This window comes from Prionailurus viverrinus, chromosome F2, assembly GCF_022837055.1.
Source record: "Prionailurus viverrinus isolate Anna chromosome F2, UM_Priviv_1.0, whole genome shotgun sequence".
Lineage (NCBI taxonomy): Eukaryota > Metazoa > Chordata > Mammalia > Carnivora > Felidae > Prionailurus > Prionailurus viverrinus.
In genome coordinates this window covers 57,506,653-57,534,137 of record NC_062578.1, presented here as the reverse complement: position 1 = coordinate 57,534,137, position 27,485 = coordinate 57,506,653, and the positions used below count along the sequence as shown (strand labels likewise).

The following is a 27,485-nucleotide window of genomic DNA, read 5'->3' as shown; positions in this document are numbered from 1 at the left end:
AGTTTCCATTGTAATTAATGATATTTTTATTATTAGATTTTATTCATTGTTGCTAATGCATGGATTTTTGTAATAACTAGTATCTAGCAAGACTTCTTAACTCTTTCATTAGTTATCATAATTTTTAATGGATTTTTTTTGGATTTTCTGTGTACCCAGTGACAGTTCTGTTTCTTTTTTCTTGTTTGTTTTTTGGGGTTTTTTTGTTTGTTTGTTTTTTCCTAGTCTATACACTCCCCCGCCCCACACCCCCTTGGCTTAATGATCAGGGCAAAAAATTTAGTATCATATCAAATTAAACAGTGGTAGCCATCATTCTTCTGTCATTACTGATTTTACAGCAAATTCATCTAGTGTTTTACCTTTAAGTATTTTCTATTGGTTGGGGCGATGTTAATAAGGGCTGAAATTTTTTAACTCATTGTTTTCAGAGACATTTCAAGGTTATTTACATATAAAAATCATTTACCACTCTGAATGAAAAAGTTTTAGCACAAGGTTAAGTAATTAGCCTAGTCATGTGGCAGAGCTAAGATCTGATTCAGATTGGGCTCCACAATGGACATGCTTATCCAAAATGTTACACTATCTAGATATATTTTTTTATCAATTATAGGAAGTTCCCTTCCATTCCTGATCTACTAAAAATTCCTTAATCATTCTGGGATTGAAGTTCATCAACTACTTTTTCATCAGCTACTGAAAATATCACATGGTTTTCCTTTGTATAAATTAAATATTATAAAATTATAAAAATAATCTTATAAAATTATTTATTACATTATAGATTTTCCTTCCTATATAATTGTCTTTGTCTAGTTTTGATCAAGACTCTACAATCCCCCAACTTTGGGAGCATTCTTACTTTTCTAATATCTAGAATAATTTGTATAAGATAGGGATCATCTGTTTCTCAAACATTTGTGAGAACTTCCCTGTAGAACTAGGGACTTGGTGATCTGAGGTAGTAGAATTTTAGTGGTTATAAATCTATCCAGATTTTCTACTTTATCTTTGATTTCTGAAAGTCGGCTTCCTAAAAATTATTTTCATCCAAGTTTTCAAATTGTTGACATAAAATATTTGCAGTATTTTCTTACTTTATTTGTTGCTGTATGTTTTTTATTAACGTTTGGTTCTTGTGTTAGTAATAGTATTTCTTCCTGTCTATTTTCTCTGCATCTCTGCTTTCTCTTTTTTCAGGTTTATCGAAATAAATACTTACCTTACTAATTTTCCGCATTTTTTCTCTTCTAATATGAACTTTCGTGGCTATGTTTTTTTTCTAAGTACATCTTTACCTGATTTGCAAAAGTCTTAAAATGCAGAGATTTATTATCAATAATTCTAAACTTGTCCTAATACCACAGCGTTATGATTTTTTTTGCATCAGAGTTCCTTAGAAATAGTGCCAATTAATTTTACTCGCTTATTTACTCTCTGCACTCCCATTTACTCCACTAACTCCCTACACATATACTAAAATACAAGCGTCTTAAGAGCAAGATCTCTGTTATTCACCAGTATACAATTAGTACCTTAGAATAAGTGCTTACACACCATAATTTTGGTAATTATTTGATTGATTGATTTTGAGCAACCTAAAGAGGTGTCTTCTCATTTTGAAATCAAGTCATAATTAGAATCTTAGAATAATAACATTACTGAAATATAAGAAATCTTAGAGATACATCTCTGTCCTGCATTTTATAAGGAGAACTTGGCTCTTTAGGAATAGCTACTTATATCTGCAAGCTAACAGGCTTATAAAGAAGACCTATTTAAGAGGAAAACAAAAGAAAAAGGAAAGGAAAGAAAAGGAGAAGAGGGGCTCCTGGATGGCTCAGTTGGTTAAGCATCTCACTTGGTTAAGCATCCCAGGTCATTATCTCACGGTTTGTGAGTTTGAGCCCCGCATTAGGCTCTGTGCTGACAGCTCAGAGCTCAGAACCCGGAGCCTGCTTTGGATTCTGTGTCTCCCTCTCTCTCTGCCATTCCCCCACTCACGCTCTGTCTCTCAAAAATAAATAATAATTTAAAAAATTAAATAAATAAAAAGAAAAAGGAGAGGAGAGGAGGAAGCAAGCAAAGAAGGAAAGAAAAGAAGGAAAGAAAAACAAGAAAGCTGTAATCAAGTCAGTAAAGCTAGATTCTATTGTAAAACATGTCCATAGATCTCTAGGATAAAAGATACAGGAAAAATTCCACAAATACTACCATGCTTAGTGCAGGTGGTACTAACTGATTCCAGCATTCTTTCTTGTGGAAACTGTAATTAACCTCACAATCCTTTCTCTACTTAACATTCCAGGTAGCCATTCCTAAATCCATATAATTAAACACTTGAGATAAAACATACTCTCCTTTTTCTTAACTAACTTCTATCCATTTCTATTTCCCAGCTTGATCCATTTCCATGTCCCATCATTTCCAAAATTTCCAAAATTCCTAAGATTTATGTTGTCATAGGAAAAGGACCACAAGTGCAAATGTTTTTAAAAGATAAAATTAATCATTAGGTACCTACTATATTCTAGATACAATGATTAGTTCCTTTTAATGAATTCTCTCTATCCTTCCCATGAGCAGGACCATTTATAAATGCAACAGAAATATTAAAACTAACACAAATAAGTGATAAGTATCTCTATCCCTATTTTACAAATGGCAAAGCTAAGGATCAGACTATTAAAAAGAGTACAGAGGGGTGCCTGGGTGTCTCAGTCGTTTGGGCATCCAACTTCTGCTCAGGTCATGATCTCACAGTCTTTGAGTTTGAGTCCCACATTGGACTCTGTGCTGAGAGCTCAGAGCCTGGAACTTGCTTTGGATTCTGTGTCTCCCTCTTTCTCTGCCTCTCTTTCTCTCTCTCTCTCTCTCTCTTCTCTCTCTCTCTCTCTCTCTCTCTCTCTCTCTCTCTTTCTCTCTGTCAAAAATAAACGTTAAAATAGAACATTAATATATACATTAGAAATAGTTGCAGAAAATGATATAAATTATTATTACTATTAGAGTAAAAGCAAATAAAAATATAAAAGTCAAACAGAGAGAAATACATAGTCATTCCATGAACTTCAGTCTTTCTCCCTGGACCCTGCAATTACTCCCTACGATGCTCAGCTACTACACTGATGCCTACTTACACACAATTTCATGAAGTCTTATTTTTATACTCCAGACAGTATTTCTTGCTGATGTTAGTGTTAAGTTCATACTAGTCCCCAAATCCAACCTAATTAATTCTCTGGACTCTCATCCATAGGAAAGTTCCATGCCCCAGTTCAGGGTCTCCAGGGTCTGCCTTTTTTCATCAGCCTCCCTATTTCCTATCCTTATTCAAAACATGTTATCTCTTTAATTGTTTTGTTTCTTAAAGCTAATAAATCGGTCCTTATATTTCTTTCTGCCGAAGACAAACATCTCAGAATTTTTATAAAATATGCACCCCCAAAATAAACTGACATATACATTGAGGCCTGGAATAGTAAAAAGCTTTTCCTTTGTCATTTGTAATACATGTTCCATACCTTCACTTATGCATGTTGGTTTCTGTGGGCACTGAAAAGTAAAGTTTTAAAGTCTTGACTCACTCTAAATCCATAATGTTTTTGGTAGGCTTTTAATTTAAAAACAACCCCTACCTCTATTAGAGCTCACACCAGAGTATAGTTATCATTGCCTTCTTCATATCTATCTTTCCATTTCCCCCTTGAAGATAGATAATGAATCTTAGTTTTGTTTGTGTGCAAACACACAATAGTTGTGCAATGAACGAATCCTGTATGTGAACGTTGCAAAAACACAAGCCTGCTAACAAGGATTCTGGAAGGAATACTACTTTCTGCTTATGTAAAGCAAATTGTGGATATGCCTTTATGTGGTAGAAAATAGTAAATTGGAGTGGAGAAGTGGAAGTCTGGGGGTGAAAGGAGGTGTTTGGCTAATTATAAAGCAATGTCTTCACAAAGAGTTTAAATCAGACAGGCCTAGTCTCCATTGTAATTTTAATGAGATACAACGTTAACAGATTTACAGTTGAATAAATATTTAGAGTTCAAACAGTACTCTCATTTGCATTGTTTTAACTTTAGGACCATTTTAGATCATAATGTTAATAAGTATGTCTTAAAAATTTATAATTATAACATTTATACAAATGTGGCCCATACAGTAGTAAAATTTGTATTCTTTTAACAAAATGTCTTGATTCTGATGGAGAGAGAATATATGGTTTTGTGCCAGTGGAGGGAAACTGCTGGTAGCTGGTGCTTGAGCTGGCAGGGAATGTCAATTTATAGGCACCAGTATGGACAGTGAAAGACTTATGACTGACTGTTTATATACGGTATAAGTTAGCCATCTGCTCTAAGAACCTGAAAAGTATCATAAATTACTTTCTAAATTAACATACCATTTTTTTTCCATAGAGCAACTTATTACATTTCAGTTATTACCCTGAGGTAGTCTGGGGTCAATTGTGTAATACTTCCCAAAATAAAAGAGATACATGTATGGCTCATCCTTATTCTCTAAAAGCACCTGTAGCCGGCCTTAAGTGAACGCTCGTGCCTACAATAGGGAGGCCTCTGGGGACTGAGTATGATCAGATGAGGGAATTATAATGCATATACATCGTGAAGGGAGCTTAGTTCTCAGTTTCTGAAATCATGCCAGCAGATAAATGTCCATCCACACATGTCTACCATCCTGGAAATAACAGGCAGTTGGATATTATACAGTTTGGTTACCCTTCAAGATCAAAAATAACATATAACCACTTTTGATTATCCACAAGATGACATTATTCAGAATAATGGTCCCTTAGCGAGCATATAGCTATATGTGGAAACAAATTTTGAAGTAAAAATGCCTTTAACAACAAAAATATGTATGTTTCTTTTTCTCCCAGAAAAGAAAATATTTATTTATAAATCAGTCACTAAGTATGAACTCAACACACATACCTATGTATGGTTCAAAGTATGATAAACTTCATAGTGTTGTAGATATTACACTTAGTATATGTAATGTGATCTCAACATCCATAGGTTTTCAGGAATAAAATGGAAACAGAAACATAGTAAAGCTTTAATTTTTCCAACTGAATTTTCTTTAAACCACAGTTTTGGTTCCTAATGTCAAATTGTTTTTTCATTAAGCATTTAGGATATTTTATTTTAAATTTTTTAGTTTATTTGTTTTAATTTAATTTTTTTCAATTTACATCCAAATTAGTCAGCATATAGTGCAACAATGATTTCAGGAGTAGATTCCTTAATGCCCCTTACCCATTTAGCCCATCCCCCCTCCCACACCCTCTTCAGTAACCCTCTGTTTGTTCTCCATATTTATGAGTCTCTTCTGTTTTGTCCCCCTCCCTGTTTTCATATTATTTTTGGTTCCCTTCCCTTATGCTCATCTGTTTTGTCTCTTAAAGTCCTCATATGAGTGAAGTCATATGATATTTGTCTTTCTCTGACTGACTAATTTCACTTGGCATTAATACCCTCCAGTTCCATCCATGTAGTTGCAAATGGCAAGATTTCATTCTTTTTGAATGCCGAGTAATACTTCATTGTGTATATATACCACATCTTCTTTATCCATTCATCCATCGATGGACATTTGGGCTCCTTCCATACTTTGGCTATTGTCGATAGTGTTGCCATAAACATTGGGGTGCATGCGTCCCTTCGAAATACACACCTGTATCCCTTGGATAAATACCTAGTAGTGCAATTGCTGGGTAACAGGATAGTTCTATTATTAATTTTTGAGGAACCTCCGTACTGTTTTCCAGAGTGGCTGCACCAGCTTGCATCCCCATATTTTATTTTATTTTTAATGTTTATTCACTTTTCAGAGAGAGACAGAGTGTGAGTGGGGGAGGGGTAGAGAGAGAGGAGACACAGAATCTGAAACAGGCTCCAGGCTCTGAGCTGTCAGCACAGAGCCTGATGGTGGACTCGAACCCATGAACCGCGAGATCATGACCTGAGTCGAAGTCATAAACTTAACTGACTGAACCATCCAGGTGCTCTAGCATTTAGGATATTTTCATTGCTGGTGGAAAAATTCTGTAAAGAAATGTTTTGTAAAATTTTTTTTAAAAAGCCATAGGTAAGGTATAAGCTTTCTGTCTTATGTTTACTTCTATCTTGTAGCAGACTTCTTAGGTACTTTTTTTGGAGAATATAAGGCAAGGGAGACTTTAGCCTAGGATCTATTCAGTAGGCAAACTACTATGAAGGTAAATAAAATTAATTATTCATAAAAATAATACTATCAACTTGTCTGCCTCACAATTTTTTTTTTCAAAAACTAAAATTACCTTTCCATCTACCTCCTAGACCTTTGCATAAGGATTCTCCAGACATTTTCAAAATTTACAGATAATTGCTATGGCAGGCATGGAAATAAACAAGGGCAGTATTATCCATAGACAGCTAGTCACCAAGGATTTAAAGTAGCAGGTAAACATAGTAATGAGGTAAATGAATCCTCTCAAAATGAGGCTAGCAATATAAAATTGTTGCAGAGGCAATATATTTAACTTTTTGGCATATTTCCCTTTCCTCAAAAAGTAGGACATTTGCAGTACAGATTCACTGATATGTCACTGAAACTATTGGGAAAACTTTAGAGAAGAAAAAAGCAAACTTTTTAAAAGAGGAATATTAGATGGTTAGGGTTGCCAAAGAGATGAATCCTTTTAAACAGCAATTTCAATTCTTTCTTTTCCCTCAAGGGAAAGTAGTATTCACACTGCTTGTTGTTTCTGGAAAACGGTATTGTGGGAATATTTTACCTAGTAAGAAATATAAGTTCTTTGATTGAGAAGTAATTTTTATCGTGAACTCTGAGTATAATTTATGGGGTGCAAATTTTGTGTGTGTGTGCACATGTGTGTGTGCACTTGGGAAATGATTAAGTTATTTAGATTTGGACTGAAACTCAGGAATCAGGTTTCCCCAACTTACACACTTGTTTCCTTCACCTGCCTTGTCCTTCACTTAGTGAGCTCGTTCTCTCTCCATGTTCAGCTTAGATGTCAGTTCTCCAGGAAGGTTCCTGAATGCATCCACATATGTCATACTCTTGAGAGTTACAAGTATTCATTTAATAGAACTAATAAGCTGTAAATGCCATGAGGGCCAAAATATATTCTGAATGTGCACTGCTATATTTCCAAAGTTCACTGGGTAGTGTGGGTTCTTAAGTACCTGTTGGAAAGAAGGAAAGAAAAAAAGCAGAACTTCGTTCCTCTGATATTCTATTAAAATCATTTAAACGGTTGATTCTGCCATTGCCTCTTTAGCTGAATTGGGAGAAATCTTGCTAGTGTTCTTTATAAAACACAAATTTCTCCTCATTTTCTATGAATGTTGAAGTACTTTGAATTTTGTAAAGTTTTATGAGTGGAAGAAATATATTCCTACTACTGCAGGTAAGAAGATTTGGATATATGATAATAAAATAATTTCTGTGATAGCCGAACACGAAGACATTATTGACTTAAATTCCAATGATTCCATGAGTCATATGCAGAGATACACCCACCTCCTGATTTCCCATTAACATAAAATAAATTCTAATGTAGAAAATTATATTTGTTATCCTGAAATTGTGATGGCCCTTACATTTTTGTATTATTTCTTAAGTAACCTATAATAATATTAATATGGAAATATTAGGGCATTGCTCAGATCTGTTAACAACAATTTGTATTAGAGCTTATTCCCCAAAATGGATGAACTGATCTTTGTGTTTCTCTACATGTTTTCAAAATGTTCTGTCATCCTCTTTAGTTCACTATCGGGGTGCACAGAGAACTTTTAGTTCCTTCGTTCCTTTGTTGTGAATGGACTTAATTTTAAATTTGTGTTAGCTTTAAAAACACTTGGCTTTAACATAGACTCTCTGTCCAAAAAGATCATGGCTTGGATGTCATAAAGATTTTGCTGCTTTTTAATGATGGATAGACAGACCTCTGGTAGACATGGGAGGTGACTAGAGGAGGTAGGTTACAATAAATGATTTCACCTTCCTACCAGTGGTGAAATGAGCTGAGCTCAACACCGGTGGTAGTATCATTTCTAGGTTCAGTCACAGGGAATGGGTGTCCTTTATATGGAGGAAGAACTTTTAAATAAAGCATTAATAAATAAAGAAATAAATCCTGCTTCTTTTCCAAAATAATTCATTGAAAATATGTATGCATTAAAAATATTATTGCATACAATTTATAATAAACTCTAACACCCAATGTTTGACTGCATATTAGATACTAATTTTAATGAAAAGTCCAGTGAAGAATTTTATGCTCTTACTTATCAATATGAATTAGCAAAGTGTCACATATGATTATGGGCTACTTTGTACTTTGAGCCCACAAACAGAAGCGGACAGAGTGCTGGTGCTTTCCCGTCTGCTTAGAAGTAGAAATGAAGTAATAGTAAAACTTTCGTGGAAAATAATGTTTTCAACAATTCATTTTATATCAACACTGTTTTACAGCAAAACTTCGAGAGTCCTGCTTTGATCCAGGCAATATAATGAATGGCACCAGACTTGGAATGGATTATAAATTAGGGTCAACAGTCACCTATTATTGTGATGCTGGTTATGTTCTTCAAGGTTATTCGACACTCACCTGTATCATGGGAGATGATGGAAGACCTGGATGGAATAGAGCCTTACCAAGTTGTCATGGTAAGAAATATATATATATATATATATATATTTTTTTTTGTCTGACCTTTTATTTTTAGACAGAATCAGGAAATATTTAAACCCATTTTTATATTTTTAAAAATTGACCACTTAACATTCAATCTACAAGTGTGATATAGGCCAGGCAGAGATTTTATCAAGGATTTTTAAATTGGATTCATTAAAGAAATGGTTTTGGGAAAGTACTTATATTCCCAGGTGTCTCTAAAGCAATGCACACGTTATTGTAAGCAAGCTCCCGGGCACAAGGATATTGCCTTTTTCTATTCTATGTTCAGGACTTAGAGGAGCGCCTGAGAAAATTAGGTGCTCAGAAGATACTGGCTGAGTAAAGGAAGAACTAATACACTGAAACTGACATTTCAACAACATAGATAAATGCAGTGACTTAAATATGATCAAGAACTGGTGATAAATCTTTATCCAAACTACACATTTTTCCTAAAAATTAAAGTTGCCTAGAAGTGAAAACCATGTTGGAGCTGCTGAGGCGGGTCTCACAACAGGGGGAGGGCTCAAGGACACAGTAAAATGGAGGAAGACCTAAAATTAGTTTCAGTAACATCATATCAGATATGTAACTGCCACCGCTAGAGTTAGTACCAGACCAGTGCATCAGTTTCAACTTGATACAGGAACTGACAGTGATCATAGCCAGGAGAAGACTGCTGATCTTAGAAAAAGTTAGGAAAAATACATTAGGAAAAATATATTCAAGAGGAAGACACTTAATGTTCTTGAGATTAAGGAAGTTACTGAAGAGGCACCAGAAACAGAGATGGCACCTTCACTTAGGGTGTGGAATTTGCTAAGCATTTAGCCACAGTAAATGAACAGCCTATTCAGAATTTTGAAAAGATGATTCAGTGGACACAGGAGGGAAGATTGTGGGAGTCCCCAGTGAATAATGAAGGAGTTGTGATGATGATGGTTCATGAATATATATTTCTGGCTAAATACCAGGAGGATTTTTCACAACAAGGACCAATTTGTCACTTTATGGAACCAGTACCCCGTGTTCTTTCTAAAGTGCACATCTGAGTGTTAGAAAAGTCCAACACAGTGGTTGAAACATTATTTTAATGAAAAACAGGACATTCTAAAATAAAGCGATGCACAGTTCATTTGCAGACCATGGAAATTTTTATTTCAAGCTTTTGGAGATGGATTTTATAGCTAAATAAAATAATACTGCATGTTGAAAAATCATATACTTGTATACAAGTCTATGAGGACAGAGATACTGTGGGACAAAAAAACAGTTCATTAAGGAGAGAAGAACTATGATATCACTTTGGAAAGTTACCACAGACTCCCTCATCAGTTGAATGATCCCAATGCATTGTACAAAACTGACATGGAGATGATATCATCTAGAGCAGATTTTCTAAACTATAGGTCACCACCAGTGAGTCATAAAATCAATTCACTAGGTCGTGACCAGCATTTTTATAACTGATATAACATTGAATAAAATAAAATAAAAGATAAATACGTAAAAAGAAGAGAAAAATGTTATAATCCAAAGGATAAATATTTTTTTGTGGAACTCTTTTCAACTATCTATAAAGAAATAAATAAAATACAATAAATATGTGTGTGGAGGGTGTGTGTGTGCATGTAGATGTATATGAGTATATTTGCAATGAGGTAATGTATATTTCTTACTATGAGTTGCAGTGAGAAAAAACAATTTTGATCTGATGATTAAAAGAATAGATTTTTGATGTCTGGTACACATAGTAATTTTTCTTAATTATATAATATATTCATGTACTCGAATTATGTGTGTATTATTTCTGACTTAAGTCATTTAACCTCTCTAGAGTCTCTCATCTGTAAAATGAGAGTATTTGAAATTCTTTACTTCAGAATGTTGTGTAAGAACTAAAGACAAGGTACTTACCTACTAAATGGTCATTCTGTTAGTAACAGAACAGCCAATTAAAACTTGGCTTGAATCGATGGTTTCATCTATCAGAAGACAAGGGAACTAAAAGAAGAAATAATTACTTTGAATTTCATTCTGCCACAGAAAAAAAAATAATTAATGGCACGAAAGTTTATAAAAAGTTTAAGAGAAAGTGTGGTTGTTTTGTCTTAAGAGCCATGCAAAAGAGGAATTTGTGGATAGACAGAAAATTCATTTAAAAACTAACAAACAAGCAACAACAACAAAAAAACATGGAAAATTTTCTGAAGCCAAACAAGAAATAACCAAAATCCTGACAGAGAAAACCAAAGAATAAAGAAAACTATAGATCAGGGGCTCCTGGGTGGCTCAGTAGGTTAAGCTTCAGGTTCTTGATTTTGGCTCAGGTCATCATCTTGGGCTTCATGAGATCAAGCCCACATCAAGCTCTACACTGATAGCACAGAGGCTGCCTAAGATTCTCTCTCTCCCTCCTTCTCTTCCCCTCCCCCTACTCTCTTTCTCTCAAAATAAATAAATATACATTTTTAAAAATATATAGATCAAAAAGATAAGTCTTAATCACTGGGATAAATTATTAAATACATGGTTTTCAATGGCTTAGGTGAAAAAGACAGGTGCAGCAGAGTATGCATTCACTAAGAATATGCCTGCCTAGAATAATCCTATTCCTTGCCATAGATTTCTATATTGATAGGTCATAGAAATGTTAATTGAGCATGGACTATACCATAATGTATACAAATGGTCCTTCTGAACCAAAAATATTTCATGGGATCAATTACAGCCCAATCAAGTGTATTTCATGTTGGTTTAATAGTCAATATCTACAAACAAAACAAAGGCAAGGGTAGACCTGTGTTCAAATCCTCTTACTATATCTATGACCTCAGATGAGCTAAGCCTTGATTTTTAAATCTCTAAAACTGGATGACAGTTATTAACTCAATAGATTATGTGAAGATTCAATTAACCATAGCACATACAGAGGGCCTAGTGAATTTCCCAGCAAACATTGGCATATTAATACGTGTGATATTCAAAATGTTCTGAAAGAAGCACAGCCCTAGAAAACATACGTTGCACTTGGCATTGTATGTTATGTTTTAGTGGAACTGGTATATTTCTATCATTTTAACATTAATTAAATCTAATTTATTAATGTTAATATATGGATACACATTTACCCACTCCTAAAAACAGCACAAATGTTTAGTATTTTTAAATTTCTTAAAAGAGAATAATCTTCACTATCAGTTTAGTTGGATTTGACTAGATTTTTGCCTACAATGCCAAGATACTATGGAAATCAAAGTTATTGCATGCATACCTTATACTATTACCCAAAATTGAAGATATATTCATGTTAAAATATGACCACGTCTAATGATTTCTAGTATGGGGGGAACCCCATGTTTTAGAATTAGATGTAATTAACTCTAAATAATGTTTTAAAATGAAGAGAAGACCTAAAATCAGCTATGTGACCTCGTATAATTTATTTTATGTGTCTAAGCATGAGATAATATTGTATAGTTTGTAAGGTTGTTGGGAGAATTATATTAAATAATTCATTTGGAACATTTGGTTCTGGGGTTCTTGCTAGCTCAGTCAGTAGAGCATGTGACTCTTAATCTTGGGGTCATGAGTTCAAGCCCCACTCTGGGCTTAGAGGTTACCTACTAAAATAAAATAAAATATAAAAATAAATAGATAAATAAATAAATAAATAAATAAATAATATAACATTGGTTCTGAAGTAATTACTATATCACAGTAAGGAGAGCTTAATATATTTTAGTTTCTTGATCAGGTTCACACATATCTGTTTGTTTTCCCTCACAGTAATTATACAGAAATCCAAAATACACAGAACTGGCTGACTTTCAGATTTAATAATTTAATACTTTGAAAGTCAAAATTAGTGGGTAAAGCATCTGCAAAAGAGCCAGAAATTTTTTTGTCCATAAGGAGAGATTTTTTAATTAAGATATATTTTGTATTTTTTATCAAAGTAAAATATACATGGGATAACTGAGAAAATAATTTAAAATAGCTTAGCATTTAAAGTAATTTATTTTTTTAAGTTTATGTATTTTGAGAGGGGGAGGGCAGGGGTAAGGGGGGAGAGAGGGAACCCCAAGCAAACTCTCCACTCTCAGTGTAGAGCCCGATGCGGAACTTGAACTCATGAACCATGAGATCATGACCTGACCCAAAATCAAGAGTCGGATACTTAAATGACTGAGCCAACCAGGCATTCCAATTTAAAGTTATTTAATAAAGCACTGGTCATCTGCCTCACCCCCCCCCCCACCTCTATTCTGCTATTACTCAGCTGAGCCTTCTAATAATTTCTAGTTCTAATTGCTCTGATGGTCCTCTCCATGACTCTGCATAACATATGAAGCTCTGTTTCTTGATATGCCAACTCTAGACAATTTCCATTGATTTCCAGGTATAAAAGATAAAGAGTTATGTCAAATCCACAGCCCCTCTCTTCAGTATTCCAGAAATATGTTATGTTTGTTTATTCTAGTAATTGCCTTTGTCGTGCATTAATTTTTTTATGCCTCTATTGTTAATATCATTAATGTTTAAGAATTAGATTGCCAGGCTCTGCTGCTTTTCATGCTGCATATTACCCACCCCTCGGTAAAATGTTGACTAATATCTCTGAGAACATGGGCAGGAAATTTGACTGATAGGCTTCACTTTTGATTATATAAGTAGGATGTTGGCTATTAGACCATGATCCCTAAGTGCCAAAATAACTAAAGCTTTTCATTTTTTACATAAAAGTAAACACCAGCATGACCTTTAATGCAATATTTAAATGCAATATTTTGCTTTTTCTTATAATGTTTCACTCTGAAAGACCATAAGCTCCCAAAGTCTCAGGCTACATGTTTAGCATGAAACATATTAATTTATACATGCAGCCTCTTAGTAAATATGTTTATCCCGAACTGAACCGTAAGAATTTACAGTTTGTCTATTTTAGAGGATAGGATTTTTTTTTTATCATGGTTTAAGATTGTGTACATTTTAAATCTGAAGGAAATATTTTCAAGAGCTTATGTTGGACCCTGGGAGATTGTATTTGTCAGAAGTAGATCCAAAATGATAGCATCCTGTGGTAAGTCCTGCTCAGTGATGAGAAACCCTGCAGTTTATCTCATGAAAATGTCACAGGTATTAAATGATAGCAAAACAGAATATCCGTACCTGCAATTCACTTTGTGATCAAAAAAAAAAAGTGTTTGGAAAATAATTTTTTACCTTCTTATTTTTCATACTTTGAAAAGTATGTTGAAACTCTGAATTACTTAAGAAAACTAAAGTGAGTTACTTTAGAAAACTATAGACACACTGGATTAAAGTGGAAATCTTATTGCTCTTATCCATAAAATGACTCAATATTAGCTAAAGGAAATGAAACACAAATAGTGACAGATTCCATCTTTTTCCCTTAATATTCACTACTTGATTTATTTCACCTAATGGCATTGCAGTTGTTTATATAAACACACCTCTACCCTAATCTAGGGCAACTACAGGCTATCTCTTAGCTCTTAGCCTCCCCCCTGGCTAGTTTCTCTCTTTCCCTTGTTTCCTGATACAATCTCTTATGAACACAACAAAGTAATCTTTCAAACATATGTCAGATTATATCAAAATCCACCAGTGACTTTCTAAATCTGAGTAAATTCCAAAGATCTTACAATATGAGGTTCTACTTAATCTACCTATATATACTCTGACCTCTTTACTATTCTTGCTCCCTACTACACTCTTTGGGCCACAAGGGCCTCCTTGATGTTTCTTGAAAGCACTGTTCACACTTCCACCTCAGGGCTTTTGCACTTACTTGTCCTTTTTGTCTGAATACTTTTTTTCCCAGCTTTCTGGCTGAAGCTCTCAGACTTCCTTTAGGCTTCTGACCACTTGTTTTCTTAGTAGAAAAAACATTCCAATTTACCCTCTCCTTGCTCCCTAAAGCTTCCAGGATGGAATCAAGTATATCTAAAGTTGAAATATTCCTGGTGTGGGCAAAGTCCCAGTTATTTTAGGGCCTTAGAACTTTGAAAGGTAGATCATTAAATTTAGAAGTACTAGGCACAGCACTAATACAATATTGTTTTTTTTTAACTGAGATAAAATTGACATATTACAATATTGTTTTTTTTAACTGAGATAAAATTGACATATAACATTAAATTTGCTTTAGATACACAACAAAATGATTTGATATTTATATATATTGCGAAATGATCGCAACAATAAGTATAGTTGACATCCATCACCATACAGTTACAGTTTTTTCTTATGATAAATAATTTCAAGATGTACTCTCTTAGCAACTTTCAGATATGCAAGATAGTACTATTAGTGATAGCATCATGCTGCACATTACATACCCATGGCTTATTCATTTCATGATTGGACCAATGCAGTATTCTTGATCTTTTCCATTGCTATAGCATACAGTGGAACATGCATTTGACAGTTAATTACAATAATAAGACCCTAAGAATAAACATATTTGTACTGTTAAAGAATCAGTAGCTTTCCACTTATTCTAAAGAAAAGATGGTATCATGCATTCCTCTTTTTCAAACATTCAAATGTATGAATTATATGCCTGGTCCTGTACTAACTATGAATTCAATATGGTTCTTGCCCTTAGAGAGTTTATGATCAGATAATATACAGACAGATACGGTCCATTGCTGGAAATAAAATCAGTGCTGCACGCACAGCATGGAGGTGCCTCTGAACCAATTACAAAGAGAGATCAGGAAAGTCTTCCTTGAGGCGCCTGGTTGCTCAGTTGGTTAAGCTTCGGACTTCAGCTCGCGGTTCATGGGTGGGTTTGAGCCCCGCGTCAGGCTCTGTTACTGATTGCTCAGAGCCTGGAGTCTGCTTCGGATTCTGCGTCTCCCTCTTTTTCTGCCCTCCCCCACTCATGCTCTGTCTCTCAAAAAATGAATACATGTTAATTTTTTTTAAAAGAGAGTCTTCCTTATAAAAATGACACATAAAGTGAATCTTAAAAATATAAGTAAGAAGAAACCAGGTGAGGTACAGGCATGAGGAGATGGTGCATTTCACACCCAGGGTTGAGCATTTATAAATATATACAGGCAAGAGTAAACAAAGGAAAGTAGGTAGAATTTCCAGCAGCTCAACATGGCAAGCCTAGAGAGAGGACTCCTAGAGATCATAGTTTATCTGTACTGACAATGGTTTGAAGTTTTGTACATATATTATTTAGAGCCTAACACAACTCCATGAATTGAGGACTACTAATATTCTCATTTACAGATGAGGAAACAAAGGCACAAAGAGAGGTTCAGTCACTTGCTCTAAGTCACAGTTGCCCAGTAGTCATGTTTTGGAGTCTAGGCTCAATCACTGCCCTATAGGTAGGCTGATTAATTCGACAAATTACCTTGCATTCATCTTTTTTATATCTGCAGTTATGGCAAATTGCCGTCGATTAAGTGTTTCATGAACGAATATGTGGCATGAAAAATAAGTGGTGAAATTTGGGGCTCTCCACTTATTTCTGAAATCTTCCTCCATGCTAAGTATGAGAATTAATAAAAAGTAAATTCCTACTAATAACTAATAAAAGTGTTCATCTGACATGCATTTTTGCATTGCATTTGAAATACAACCTTACACAGAATGCAAATAAATACCTTAATAGATATAGTCAGTGTTAGTTCTTTTGAATATCGGCACCATTATTTTCAATACCTTTGTTTCTCTCCTGCTAATGTAAGTCCTAGATTCTGGGGGGAAAAAGAGAATTAAGTAACTCAATCATTGGTAACTGTAAGTCTTTTCAAAGTACATACACACAAGTACATTAAGATTAGACATCCAGCAGTCATAGGGCACCATTCTTTGTTCAACTTCCAATTATATGTGGAATGATAAAAGCTTTTAAAACGGGAGCCCTCTTACCCTATCAACTGAAGAGAAAGCTTCAAAAGAAACAAACTAAAAAATAAAAAGTTCATTTTGTAAATCCAGGTCTCCAATTTTATAGTTATCTCTCATTAATAAACTCATATGACCTACTTTTAATTAAATCATATTGCTTTAGTGTATGAAGTAGAAAACTCAACTCTTATTCCAGATCTCCTGCTTAAATGACATGGCTTGTCTTGGGCTAATTTCTTATCACAAATGTCCTTGAGGTTTATAGAATTTTTTTTGAGGTTTGAAACAAGTCTAGAGCCCCATTCCATTATAAATGCATATAGGTATCATCTAGTCTAATATACCGAGCCATTTAGCATTTGATGCCATGTAAAATATGTGATATAATTAAGGCATGTAGATGCAAGATTCATAAAACAAAGGCCTAGTGATAAATTATTTCTGAGTATCATCAAATATCTGCCTTTCATTAGCTACACATAGGAATTTTGTTCACAGACATAATATACAGATTATGTTTTGTAACCATGCTAAAAAGAAGTGTAATGCATTTCTTTTCTTTTTCTTTCTTTCCTTTTTTTTTTTTTTAGTAAACTCTAGGCCCAGTGAGGGACTTAAACTCATGACCCCAAGATCAAGTGTCACATATTCTACCGCCTGAGTCATGTACCCCAAAAGTATTTTCTATTTTAAAAACTTAAAGTAGTATTGAGACAAAACCAAGGCATGCTTGGTTTTTATATGATGGGGGGGGGGGAGTATTACTTAAAATGAAATGGGAAGGAAAGCTAATGTTATTGAGCACCTGCTATTTCCAGGCACTCTTACTTACATTATCACTCCAGTTGGCCTCCTGCATGCTAGTCTAGAGAATCATTAACATTGTTATAAACAAATCCCTGCTGCTATGAATTCTGGATCATGCTATGTAGAGTCCCCTGTGTAAGAAGCAGTTTGATTGCAAATCAGTGCCTATAATTCAGAGCATATTTACTTGTGACCACTGACTTGGAGCTCATATTTTAAACCATCTTTATTTTCTCTGCTTTTGGGATCTATGCCACTATGCCATATCTCCAAAGGGGTAGTCTCGTGGCTTCTCATTGTACAAAGAAGCCCCTATTCTCCACTACCATGCAGGCTTTGAGTTAGACTTCAAACTTGCCTCCCTAATGTGTCACCAGGTTTTACAGAAAAGCAAAAAAGAAAAAAAAAACTTACATATACAGAAAATCTATCAACCCAGAAATTCTCTCCTTGCAGATCAAGAAAATAAAGTATACAGCAGTAACTGTTAATAGTCATGTTGAGAATCAAACTGTATTAAGGAATGGTATTAAGGTAATAAGAAAACAGATCTAAAAATAGTCACAAATGTTCTTCTATTGGAGAAAAAAAACCTACTAAAAATTTCAACCCACAAAACCTAGAGAGAAAAAAATCAGATTTATTAGTGAATAAGGATATTTGGAATATAATGAACATTGCCGGCAGTCTATGAAAGATACTAGAAAGACCAGACAGAATCTCATACAAATTTATAAATAAAGAACAAATAACACTTCTTTCATCTTCTTGAGACACACACTGAGGTACCTTGTCTCTATATACCTTGTGAGTATACCTTGGAAGAACCCTGAGTTAATTTCTGAAGAATTGTTTACTTCAGTCAGAAGGCCAGCAGTCCTGCGCTATAAAATCAAAAGTTGGGGCCTATTATGTTTTAAAAGAGATGCCCTAAAGGAGGCTGCTGCTTTCCTCCCCTTTATTAAACACGGAAAATTTCATTTTACGCTTACACTTCAGCAGTGAGCCATTCACTCCAAGATATACACATAAAAGAAGGTAATACAGAGCTCGCTGTGCAATAGGGAATTTTGTTCCTAATCCCAAATGCCAGATCCAGTTAGACTGAAATACTTGGGAGTGTTAGTGAGTAAATCTGGACCATACTGAGGCAATGGTTCTAAATATCTTCAAACCTAAGCCAAACTGAAGACTGGATATTTCTCCCCCAGTTCCAAATCTGAGTTTTAGGACCTTTCTGATTCAGGGAAGAATTGATCTGTCATGTTAGGAAGAGATACAAGACAGCAAAAAGGCAAGGGTCCTCCAGTGCAACTAATATTTTCCAGAACTTCATAGGCCGAAGCAACAATCTCTGAGCCAAGTACCGTTAAAGAAAAGAGAAAACAAAAAATTACGAAAGTCATCAGATGGATTTGAAAGGAATCTAATTAGAATTGGGTTTCTTTTTTGTGTAATGATGAATGCTATCCTAGAATTATCTTTTTTAGGTGTAAAAATATAATAAAGCACATAGGTGTAAACAATAAGCTGATTATATTAAAACACAGTTATCCAAGTACTTAAAATCTATAATTGAAAAAACAAATTTTGATGTAATAATATATTGCTTCCTAATTATTCCCTTAAATTGGAAGTTCTGAAAAGCTTAATAACTACTGTAGGGATAAGCAGAAATAATATTTTGAGGTATCCACAACAATTATGTAATATAAAAACATCTGTAATTTCTATTGGTGACAAAGTCGCAGTTACTTCTAATACTACTGTGGTTTTCTGCCTACGTTCGAAATGGAATGAAATGGTATAATTCACTAAAAATAAAAAAATCCATTAGGGTTGAAAAATATATACATTTTTTCCCTGTCCAAATTCATGAAACAAGAAAAAGAACCCCTGAGTTGTAAGAAAAAGGAGAAGACAGGCCAATTTCGCCTCCTTTTCACTATTAACATTGGCCCTTGTTTCTCCCTGGCCTTCTAAAGTATAAAGAGTCCAAAGAAGTAGAGGACTATGTCCACTCCGATTGTTAACAGCTGGGCACAGTGACAGCCCCCCAACCCCCACCACTCCTTGAGAAAACAGCTGAATTAAAGTTGTAGGTTCCTCTTCCTTTGGGTTGGAGTACCCTGGTCTTCATCCCTAGGGAAATGAAGAGGAGAGGAAAATAAAAACTACCAGCTCTTCCTAGAGGGAAACAATGCCCTGGGTAGAATCGCTTAAATGGCATTCCTCTCTCTCAAGGGAAGAGTTTGGCAGAAACACCAGTAAGTTTCCTCCTGTCCTTTCTCTAAACTCTGTATTTCTTTCTGGGATTGATGAGATTAGTTCGTCTTCCTAAGGCCTTTATGAAACCCTCAGCATATTACCTCCAGAAGATTCTGTGGGGCCAGAGAGTTGTTTCATTCATTTTGTCTAAGCCTCACCATATACCAGATCTGTTTCCACTTTGAAATGCCCTCTCTTCCAAGGCTACTCAATCAGTAAATAGTGAAGCTGGAATTCAAAACTAGATCTTGCAGACTCCAAAACTTTGGGTTTTTATATTGCACTTGCTATGCTACCCTAAACAAGTGGTTTGAAAAATATGAGCTTTACATTCTGTGCATTTAGTCACCAGAAAGATAGTAATATACTGTATATTTTATTTTTCCTAATATTTATGACATATATTTATTACAAGTCCATTAAATAAACAGACACTCTGCTAAGCTCCAGAATTATAAGTAGTGCATAAAAAGACATGGAAATTTTGACTTAATACATTTGGAGTTAAGTGATAGAGACAGACCTTAATCAAAAGGCCATACAAATAAGTGGCTTTATATAAATATAAAACAAGTTATAAAAAGTGCCTTGAAAGTAATGGAATGCTATATGATGGGATCCTCTGAACTAATCTGGAAGACAGAGAAGACTTTGCTGAGAAATCAATGTGTAGCGATCCAGTAGGTGTAAGAAATTGTCACAGAGGATTTTTTTCCCTACACTCATTTTGTGCTTATATATTAGTTGTCTTAAAGTATGTTTTAAACAACAAAAGATTGCCATCACTTAAAATCAATGACTTAGAAATAATAAACTAAGCAATGGAAAGGAATTTTAGTTTTTAAACAGCACCAATAATTCAACCAAAATTATTTTAAGAACTTGTCTTTCCATATCCAGTTTCCTAGCAATTGCTAGGGACTTGGGAGTATAGGGAATAGCAAGTGACTGCTAATGAGTACAGGAACTCCTTTGAGGATGACACATATTCTGAAATTAGGTAGAGGTGTGGTCCACAACTTTGTGAATATGCTAAACAACCACAACAATAATACTCAATTGTATACATCATACCTCAATCTTGAAAATGAGGTTAAAAATGAGTGACATAGGTATCACAGATGAACTACTAACATCCATTCCATTAGAATTTATATATGGTAGCATGGCAGATCTATCCAAGGAATGAATATAGCTCTTCGGAGGTCTTTGTCCTAGGATGACTCTTCTTCTTCTAAGAACATACACTCTGATGGAGAACACAGCTCACAGAGCACTGGTGCATGAAGGGAATGCCTTTCCAGGCAGCACAATCAAATGAGTGAGTCCGGGCAATCAGTGAGGTGAGAGATGTAGAAGGACATCTCCTACTAAGTTTACTTAGTGAGGGACTAAAGTGGTTTACAAGCCACTGATTACAGCATTGAGATGGAGTTTTCTTTTTTTGGTTTGTTTGTTTGTTTGTTTTTAGTGTTAAACAGGAGTGTGTAATTATAACAAAGGATTATTTCACAAGTAGTAAAGACTGATTTTTGCTTTTTTTTTTTCTTTTGGGCGAATAGATGAGGCAATAGGAAACTCATAACAATATTATCTTTAGTTTTCCAGATAAATGAATGTGAATATATAAGAACTAATGCAAAAGAAAATGAAAATCAAAATAAATAAGTTACTTAAGGTAATCATTTATAATTTAAAGAAATAGTTACTACCATTATGATAAAATGGCCTTATTAGAGGAACATCATCTAACAGATAAACAAAATGAAATGCTTATTTATTTAGGAGACATGATGCAAAGCATGAAATCAATGGCTGAATAATGAGCTATTTTTTACTAAGAACAGGTTTCAAACAAAGCAAGAGTAGTTTTAATCTTGAAGTCAATACTGGGAATATTAGCTGCCTGCATTACAAACTCAATTCCAAAGTTTAAGGCTTATGAAAGGACTTAGCTTAAAAAAAAAAAAAGACTCGGTGGCAGATACAGCTTTCAAACCCTTTTTCTCCCAGGATTTTTGACTTGTGACATTCAATCAGGCTACATCAGGGCATAAGTAATTTCCCAGAAGTAGACCAGCACTTTCGTAAAAGTACAGCAGTTCTCTCCAACTGAAGGAGGCACAGGCCGCATCTAGTAAATTATTGATTTAATATAGCATTTTGCTCTTTTGTGACCCACAAGAATTAATCACTTTTAAAAGTACCCAACTTTCCTCTGAGAAAAATTTATATATTCTGTAATAATTTTCACGATAAGGTATATTTGATAATAAATTATACATACGTTACACAACCAAAAAGACAGGTTTGAAATTGCAAGTAGCTTACGGCTGTGTTGAGCGGACTATGCAGTCTCTAAGATATGTTGGACGTTCGAGTAGGACCTCTTCCATAAAAATGGTTTGAGATCCTTCTGTTTCGCTTACTGGGAAGTTACTCTGTTCTCCTTCTTCTTCTTCTTCTCCAGCCCTCCTCCTGCCTCCTGCACACATGATCGAATCTTAGTGGGGAAGTCCTTTTCACTAGGTGACTAGAAACCTTAAAATCCAGTTACAGATTCATCCCCTGATGTCCCTGGAAATACCACATCTGTTTACTGCCTCATCCTTTCTTCTTGCAAGAGTAAAACAAGCACATACAGTACAGTTGCAGTCTGGGCACATTGTACCGATACAAATGAATCCATATAAATTCAGCCAAAGAGGATTAAAAAAAAAAAACAAACATTAAAAAAAAGAGAGAACAAGAAAAATCATGAAATTAAACAGTGTGAATGATTTCACTCACTCAGTGAAGGTATGTTCCAGACTAATTAAATGTTAGCATGGATTTGCTACTGTAAAATGGTAGACATAGTCTGCTGTTCCCTCAGTGGAACTCAATCCTATCATTGAGCATATTTTCAATGTTTAAAGATACACATCTTTTACATAATATTGCCTCTAAGTGTAAAGCAACAGTGATTCCTGGCCATCAGAGACTTCAATCACAGAAATAGGCTAATATGGATTTATTGAGAGGGTATGTCTCAATTCTGTCTTGGATTTAAGTGAATTTCTGGAAAAATTTCTACAAAATGAAATGTTCATGTACGTGCTGTCTATGGAACACCATTGATAGTAGCCTGCTTGGTATGATAAGCATAGTACATTTCAACCTCCCACAAACATTTATGGAGAACCCACTGTTTATCAGAACTGTTCTAGGAAGAGAAGAGAAATACGGTAAGACGTGTCTGTTAGAAACATCGTTAGCAGCGGTGAGAACTTGCAAGGATCGGTAGAGCTAGTTGTCTCTTCCAAGAGCCCATGTGGAAACTGTTGGGAGTTTGGGTTGTGGCAGTTTCAGTGGCAGAGAGGAGAGAGAGACTGATAAGCTACGTAAAGGTACAAGCAACAAATCAATGGTGTATTGGACCCCAAGAGTCAGGGAGAGAGTGTCAAGGATAATGGTATGTTATAATAGGTTAAGTTTGACATTTTAAATCTTTAAAGTACTTTGGCTCTCCGTGCATACATTGAAACACGGTTCTTTGGTTCTACAAAATTCTAGTCAATTATAGACAATAATATAAATGTGAGAATTATTACCAAAGTGATAGCACATTTTGGAATCATCAGTCTGGCATTTTGCAAAGGGTGTTCTAAGGAACATTGGTCCCATGAGATGTTACCCTGAAACAGTCTCCACGATCAGATAAGTTTGTAAGAATGAATATGACAGTCCCCAGACCTTACTAAAGTATCAGTGAAGTCATAAAGAACTTTTTCTTTTATCCACGTATGTCCCAAACTTACTTAATTATAGAACCTTTTCTTTTCATAATTCACGTGTTCTACAACAATGCTATTAAATATAGATTTAAGCAGTTGTCATATGTATCAAATAAGTTATAGTCAGGAACTGGTACAGGTGAGTTCTTACATTAAATGCATTACAAGGGATATGGGCTTTCAGAGAAACACAGCCAGTGTGACAAATGGCCCACTGGTATAAGTAAAATGGCAAAAATAAGCATAGAATTCAAAGTCTTGGCTGGCTCCTAACTTCTACTGATTGTTAACAGAGCCAAAAAGATAAAGGCTGCCCTTTCCTATACCCACCAGTATGATAAGGTTAAAACAGGAAGAGAGGATGTGAAAAGTTTCTAGGAACCAATATTAGGAAAATTTGTAAAGTTGTTCTGGCTTAGTCATTATTCCATTTAGATTTTTGTAAACATAGAACAGATTACAATAAATCTCTATCTCAAAGCACAGTTAATTTTCCCTTATTTATATAATTTGCATACTACACGGAATACTTTCAGTCACTACAGTATTCAACATAAGTGATTATAAACTAGGACATGCTGTAAGCACTGACCAGAAGAAACCCCAAATTATTGATAATAGGACAAATAACAGAATCTAATACAGTATTAGTTACCCTAAGAACAGGTGATTATACTGCAACCTCATATATATTCATCAATGATTAAAAAACAACTTCACATTTTTATATTTATAAATGATACTTTTTGAAATAGCTGTCCTAAATGTCCATTATGCAAAATAAACTATAAAAAACAAATTGAGGTTGTCAGATGCATATTCATGTGGAATAGCAGAATGTTCATGACTAAGTCACAAAGCTGAACTTGAACGAAAAGCTCTCATTTCTGTTCATATTTTCCAAATATGAAAATAAGAGCTATTGTCACATACATTCAAAGTATTGTAATTTTGGAGCACCTTAAAATCAGAAGGAAAGTTAACATAAATCGTAGTACTCATTCTTGAATGATTTTCTCATCAGTAATATCAGCTGAATAAAGTTGATATATTTTAAACTCTGGCCAGGAATCCATCAAATGTGTTTACTTTTTCAAGCTATCATGAATGACTCTTCTCCAGTCACCTAACACAACACTGCACCCAGCTGTCTTTAACAGGAAAATCAGGGGGTACCCGGGTGTCTCAGTCAGTTAAGCCTCTGACTCTGGATTTTGGCTCAGGTCAGGATCGCAGGGTGTGTGAAATCCAGCCCTGTTTGGGATGCTCTGTCTCCCTCTCTCTCTGCCCCTCCCAGGCTCATGCTTTTTCTCTACAAACACACAAACGAACAAACACTTAAAAGGAAAATTAGGCAATAACCCCAATAAATTCCCAGCGTGTAACCTAAACCTATGTATTTCTACTCTCCATCTGTTTTCCTCAGGTCACAGGGGAATGTCACTGATGGTTTCAAAAGTGAAATGGCTCCACTTTGGTTTTTTATCTTACCTTTTCCTAGACTCTAGTTCTGCTCCTGATTTTCCCTTTGCAATGACTCCTTCCTCCCCGTTAAATAAAACAGTAACAAAACTCGCTCAGCTTTGCATCTTCCCCTGACTACTCCCCACATTCTCCTTTTGTTTATGATTAAGGCTCTGATTACATCTATTTCTTTACATACTTACTCTTCATCCAGCTACTATCTAGCTACCCCCCCTCTACTCTACTTCAAGGGTTAGCAAACTTTTTTCTGTAAAGCGCCAGATGGTATTTTGGGATTTGTTGGCTACATATGTCTCTGTCGCGTACTCAAACTCAAAACTTTGTTTTGTGACTCTAAGAATGTAAAACCCTCTCCTGACCGCCTGGCTTGGTTTGCTGGCTGTAGTTTGCAAAAAGCTGCTCTAGTGGAACCTGCTGTATTAACAATACCAAAATCCCATTGCTTGAGGGGAGTCCTCTCTGCACAAGTTCAAAGCCAGTTAAGGGATAGGCTGAAGGAAGTCAGACTGTTAGCTTTAATATTGATAAAAGCAGAGGAGCCAAAACAACAGGCATCCTGCACAGCTACGGGTGTCCTGCAACAACCATGGCCACGCTCTCAGCAGACTTGCCCTGTAATACTGACTCTGCAGAGGAGGAGACCAGCCAATATGTTCTTTAAGCAGAATGGCCCCCAGCCTGGAGTAAGGTTGAAGTTCCCCTCCTGGGCTGACCAGTCTGGAAAGCTCATTGTACCTCGTGGAGTAAGGGTGGAACCAGCCAGCCAGCGGTTAAACAGAATCCCTCCTCAAGCAATCATGGGCCAGGAGAAGAAGCCCCTGCTCTGTGATACTCCACATCGCCAAATCCACTGACTCGTTTTTCTTTTATTATCACTTGGCAACACTTAACCCTGTTGAACACTTTGCTTTAATTGAAGCTCTTTGCCAGTGGCTTCCATGGGACGACATTCACTGTAGCCACCCTCTATGCGATCCTACACCTTGGCATTCTCCAGACCTCCTCTTTGCCCATCTTGTCTCATTCTGTATAATTTTCTGGGTGATATCATTTTCTTAGAGAATATCAGCTATCATCTATATGTTTTCAATACTTAAATCTCCATCATTAGCCTGGGTCTGCCTCATAACTCAGAACTATAAAGCCTAAGGTATCCCCCCTATCTTGTGAACACCAGAACCATCATCTACAAATTTGCCCGAAACATTGGTTTCACCCTCACCTCTTTTAGGAACATAGTGCATTTGGGGCTGAGGTAGCAAAAAAAAAAAAAAAAAAAAAAAAAAAAAATCTGCCTCTGTGCACCATCAGCAACTCTAACGATTCAAATGTAAATCATATAAACAGATAAAGGTTGGTGAGAGAGTATTTTACTTAGATGAGTGGGTGAATGTGTTTGTACAGCCGTCCCTGTCCCGTGTATAAAAATACTTAATTTGGTGGCAGCATAATCAAGGTTGATTTTGAGTAGAATGTCAAAGCCTGGCAGTGAGTACAACAATTTCCCACCTGCATATGTAATTTCTCATCATTACATAAGAGAAAATTTCCTTTGCGCTTTTATCATAAATGAAAGCAGAGCCGCCATTATTACCTCTAGAGATAGCACCATTATGTCACGTTTATATTACTGTGTTTGAGAAGAGTAAATCTGAATAGCTACAGTAGTCACATATGTCCACAATTTGTTTTTAAGATATTTGACAGTGGTGGATCTTATTAAAAGATGGAAATAAACCAAATACCTTAAAATTCAATAGCCATCATGTTTATATCAAGAAAACATTCACAGTGTGATTTTTGTAAAGCTTTTCTAAAAATGTTTTGTCATTTCTGTCTCCTAGCACCCTGTGGAAGTCGTTCAACGGGTTCAGAAGGCACTGTTCTATCACCAAACTATCCCAAAAATTACAGTGTGGGGCATAATTGTGTTTATTCGATAGCAGTTCCCAAGGAGTTTGGTAAGTAATAGTCATCTCATCACGTAGTATTTCATTCCAGACATGCTTTGTTTTTCAATGTGTGCTATTCAAAAATGTTAGTTTTTTATGCACATTTTCACTATTCATAAAGTACTTTACTTGGCAATTCTTTTTAGATAGTAGCTTTGTAATAATAAAATTTTGAGGTCATTTTACTCAATCTGAATTTACAGTCAAGTACACAGGTGAACAACAATATAAAAATGAAAACAGGATTGTTTTTAATTTTTAAAAATAAGTACATCCAGTAACCTTGCAAGTGCCTTCATGTCAGAATGATATAAAATGGGAAATTACCAGAGCATAAAGCAAAGTGTGCTCTGCAAAATATGCATAAGTCAAATATAGAACTATTATAATAATGGCAAAGTATGTACAAACCAATCATATTGTTGTATACTTTTTAAACACATTTGCAGAAAGAAACGATTTTGGTTTCAAGCACCTAGTTTCCGGGACAGCAATGAATATAGAAAGACAGCAAAGGACATTTCAGCTCATCTTGTCAACCTGACAATCTGTTCTGCATTGGCACTGAGAAGACAA

At 35.1% G+C, this 27,485-nt stretch overlaps 1 protein-coding gene across 2 annotated transcripts in view; it reads left to right on the top strand.

The window, feature by feature from the left end:
* Window positions 1–27,485, top strand: part of CSMD3 (CUB and Sushi multiple domains 3) — a 1,270,863-nt gene that overhangs the window by 992,893 nt on the left and 250,485 nt on the right. For both annotated transcript variants that reach the window (XM_047842282.1, XM_047842281.1), the window contains 2 exons: window positions 8,518–8,712; window positions 26,802–26,918. In XM_047842282.1, coding sequence (XP_047698238.1) covers window positions 8,518–8,712; window positions 26,802–26,918 — 312 coding nt within the window. The remainder of the gene's footprint in view (window positions 1–8,517; window positions 8,713–26,801; window positions 26,919–27,485) is intronic.